The 4,254-nt window shown below is 47.4% G+C and overlaps 1 protein-coding gene across 1 annotated transcript; it reads left to right on the top strand.

Annotated features, from left to right (window-relative positions):
- Positions 1–1,325: 1,325 nt before the first annotated feature.
- On the top strand, positions 1,326–2,308 carry LOC306918756 (kelch domain-containing protein 3-like; the record flags this gene model as incomplete). The annotated part of the gene is made up of 2 exons (XM_079531621.1): positions 1,326–1,436; positions 1,469–2,308. The coding sequence occupies 2 exons, from the start codon at positions 1,326–1,328 to the stop codon at positions 2,306–2,308; spliced, it is 951 nt and encodes a 316-aa protein (XP_079387747.1).
- Positions 2,309–4,254: the final 1,946 nt, after the last annotated feature.

Genomic DNA, 4,254 nt, shown 5'->3' with positions numbered 1-4,254 from the left:
ACAGAACCACTGCACCAGGACTCTACAGACCCACTGCACCAGGACTCTACAGACCCACTGCACCAGGACTCTACAGACCCACTGCACCAGGACTCTACAGAACCACTGCACCAGGACTCTACAGAACCACTGCACCAGGACTCTACAGAACCACTGCACCAGGACTCTACAGACCCACTGCACCAGGACTCTACAGAACCACTGCACCAGGACTCTACAGAACAGGACTCTACAGACCCACTGCACCAGGACTCTACAGAACAGGACTCTACAGACCCACTGCACCAGGACTCTACAGAACCACTGCACCAGGACTCTACAGAACAGGACTCTACAGACCCACTGCACCAGGACTCTACAGAACAGGACTCTACAGACCCACTGCACCAGGACTCTACAGACCAGGACTCTACAGACCCACTGCACCAGGACTCTACAGAACAGGACTCTACAGACCCACTGCACCAGGACTCTACAGAACAGGACTCTACAGACCCACTGCACCAGGACTCTACAGACCAGGACTCTACAGACCCACTGCACCAGGACTCTACAGAACAGGACTCTACAGACCCACTGCACCAGGACTCTACAGAACAGGACTCTACAGAACCACTGCACCAGGACTCTACAGAACCACTGCACCAGGACTCTACAGAACCACTGCACCAGGACTCTACAGACCAGGACTCTACAGACCCACTGCACCAGGACTCTACAGACCCACTGCACCAGGACTCTACAGAACCACTGCACCAGGACTCTACAGACCCACTGCACCAGGACTCTACAGACCCACTGCACCAGGACTCTACAGACCCACTGCACCAGGACTCTACAGAACCACTGCACCAGGACTCTACAGAACCACTGATCACCCCGATATGCCCATATTTGGTCATGCATGCCCATTTACCGATGACATCAGGGATCTCCATATATGGACATAGCTGACTCATGACATCAGTGAGATGTCATGAGCATCCAGCCCAGCATTATATAAAGGCTGGTCATCACACCTTGAGTTCAGATGCAAGCAGTATTTAATCCACTTTTTGCGTTAGGGTTAGGGTCTCCGAGACGGGACTTCTCAAGGCTATGTTCACATTCAACCTTCAGGTTCCTTCATCAGCTTTCACCAGAAGAGACCCCAGCACCTTCCGTACGAGTCAGGACATCTGGCCTAAATATCGCTGCATTATAAAGGGAGTGGTAGGAAGCACAATAATACTACATTCTGTTACAGAACACGAGGCGAGGACTTGAACAATTGAGTGGAGTCGTGTGCAATGTTGAAATGGACGGTACATCTGACAGACCCAGGAATGGACCATGAAGCTGCTGTCACAGTTGGCCACAAGGTGTACTCCTTTGGAGGGAACGGTGATCAGACTGAGGTGCACGTCTTCAACACAGTGTCTTTGTGTTGGACAAAGGTGACAGTGACACCTCTTGAGGTTCCCTCCAGGCACAGGACCACACAGCCGTGCTGAAAGATTATGTCACCTACGTCTGGGGGGGTTATCATTATGACACAAAGGAGGACTCCAATGTTCTTTATGCATTTGATGTCGACACCCACAGATGGTACAAGACAAAGGTTTCTGGTACTGTTCCCAAGGCGAGGTGGGATCACTCAGCCTGTGTCTTGAGGAAGGTCATGTTTATCCATGGAGGATACGGTAGGCCTGGATTCTATACTGACATCTACAAGTTGGACACCACCACAATGGTCTGGTCTCTAATCAACACCACTCCACCACCGGTTTCATCACTTCACTCTGCCACCATCATTGGAACAAATATGTTTGTATTTGGGGGCCTAGAGTACCAGAACAACAACATCAGAGTGTTTGACACAGAGACCAACATCTGGCTGAGAACACCTTCTGCACAGCTTCTTCCAGAAAGACACTACCATCACACAGCCTTTGCCTACAATGGAGAGCTGTACATATTTGGTGGCAAAGCGTGGTGCACGGCCAAAGCCTTAAATGACCTGTGGAAATTCAACCCAGAGTCCTCCTCATGGAAGAAGGTTGAGCCCAAGGGGGAAGGCCCCGGTGGGATGCGTAGGATGTGCTGTTGCATGGTGGGAGATCGTATCATCCTCATTAGAGAACACAGTGACCTGTTCATCTTAGACTTAAATGCTAGTCTGAAAACATTATGCAAGCTAGCAGTTATTCAGTACGGTCTGGATCAGACTGGACTCCCACACAACATCAGGTGGGAACTGGCAGCCATGACAAGAAAATACAATGGAGGCCATGAAGAAAATGAAAGCATGTCAGTGTGGAACATGTAGTAATGACAACCATCAGCGTGTTAGAGTGGATGTTGAAGATGTTTAAGATAAAGATTAAAGTCATACTGAGTAACAACGAGTCCACAAAGAAAAACTAACAAACAATATAAAATACAGATAATAAATACTAAGCATCAGTGTGTTCCAATCTGTGTGGATGTTGAAGATCTTTGAAGGTGAACAATTAACGCACTGAGCTTGCTAAAAACAACACGGATGCCAGTAATGTGAAGAGTGTGTACAAGAAATCTGACACTGATCGGTACAGTGGTTTGCGCGTGCACGCGCGCGCGCACGCACACACGGTCCTTTGTTAAAACCGTTGCTTCTACTAAACTTACTTCTACTTCTACTGTGCTTCAGATGTCAGGAGCCTACAGTGTAGACCACTTTTGACTCCAGTACAATTCTTTCACAGCTATATCAGTTAACCATTTAGACCCGAGGACAATTCTACTAATGCCTTCTAAATCCTGACAGTTTTCTGAAAAACCTCATGTTTCTGTGTCAGCTGCCGACCCCCGTCTGACAATAATTGTTCCGGGTTCCTCCCCAGAAGCAAAGATTTGAGTTAAAAACAATGGCCCGGTTTCCCAAAGGACACATGGTGTAAGAAGTATGGTGTAGCACATGCTCAGATGCCCTCACACAGAAGTATGGTGTAGCACATGCTCAGATGCCCTCACACAGAAGTATGGTGTAGCACATGCTCAGATGCCCTCACACAGAAGTATGGTGTAGCACATGCTCAGATGCCCTCACACAGAAGCCTGTGAACAAAGACATTCTGTGCATATAAAGATGTGCCACGCAATGGTAGGGGATATATAAGGGATATATAAGGGATATATATGTGTAAGGGATAATTTCTGGCTAGGTGGTCATTGTCGGGAGATAATTCACAGACAGGGAGTTTTCGCCGAGGTGGTTACACTCCCTGAATGGTAAAGTATTCCATAAGTTTGCGCTGGCTGCGTCTGTCGGAAAACAAGGAAGTGAGTTGATCAAATAGAATCCATTTTCGGGTCCTGCTTCGTCTATTTCTCGCTCAAATGTTTTCAAAAACATTTTTAAGAGCAATGTTTAGCTGTAAATGACATTGTGTGTCACTAGTGTGTGTGTGTGTTTACATGGCTGTCATGTTGGAAACAGCAGTAAATCAAGCGGGGCGCAGCCGCACAGCTGGTGCTCAGAGGGTTTGATTAGGCAGCGGTCTGTTATACAGCGGAGCGGTCATTATCGACACATAATTCACCGCTGAATTAAGCGATTGACCAATCAGAATCAAGTATTCAACTAAGCCATGTAATAAATGTATATATATATATATATATATATATATATATATATCACAGAACGACATTCTCCAACATTTTCATGTCAAGGACCCCCAAAAATATCTGTAATCGGCCGCCGACCCCCATCTGAAAATGTTGTTCCAGGGACCCCCGTCTCAGAGGCAAAGATTTGAGTTAAAAACGTTCTCACGATTTTTCAAAAAATAGTGCCGCGCTACGAGCTTGTAGATCTGCTATTTTTCAACAGCTAAAGTATAACATAATCAGGGGTTGATGCCAACGGTTGCCCGATTGCCCGGGGCAAGTAAAAAAAAATGGTCGGGCAGGTGAGGGTTGCTACCGGGTTGCCCGACCGGGCAAGTGTGCATTTTGAGTGGGGATACAACCTGGATTAAGAGCGTCTGCTAAATGCCTAAATTGTAAATGTCTTTACTATAGTCTTGAACATGATCAGAGCGCAGCGCGTCTCCCCCTCTCTTTATCAATCTCTCTCGTCTCTCCCAACAAACACACACACACACACACACCACACACACACACACACACACACACACACACACACACACACACACACACAGAGAGAGCGTCAAGTGGCTGCGGCATGTGCTCCGCGAAAACAGCTGATCTGCAGCTCATCACCAGGTTGCA

The sequence above is a fragment of the Electrona antarctica genome, assembly GCF_951216825.1.
Source record: "Electrona antarctica genome assembly, contig: scaffold_210, whole genome shotgun sequence".
NCBI lineage: Eukaryota > Metazoa > Chordata > Actinopteri > Myctophiformes > Myctophidae > Electrona > Electrona antarctica.
This window is presented reverse-complemented; position numbering and strand designations above follow the sequence as displayed.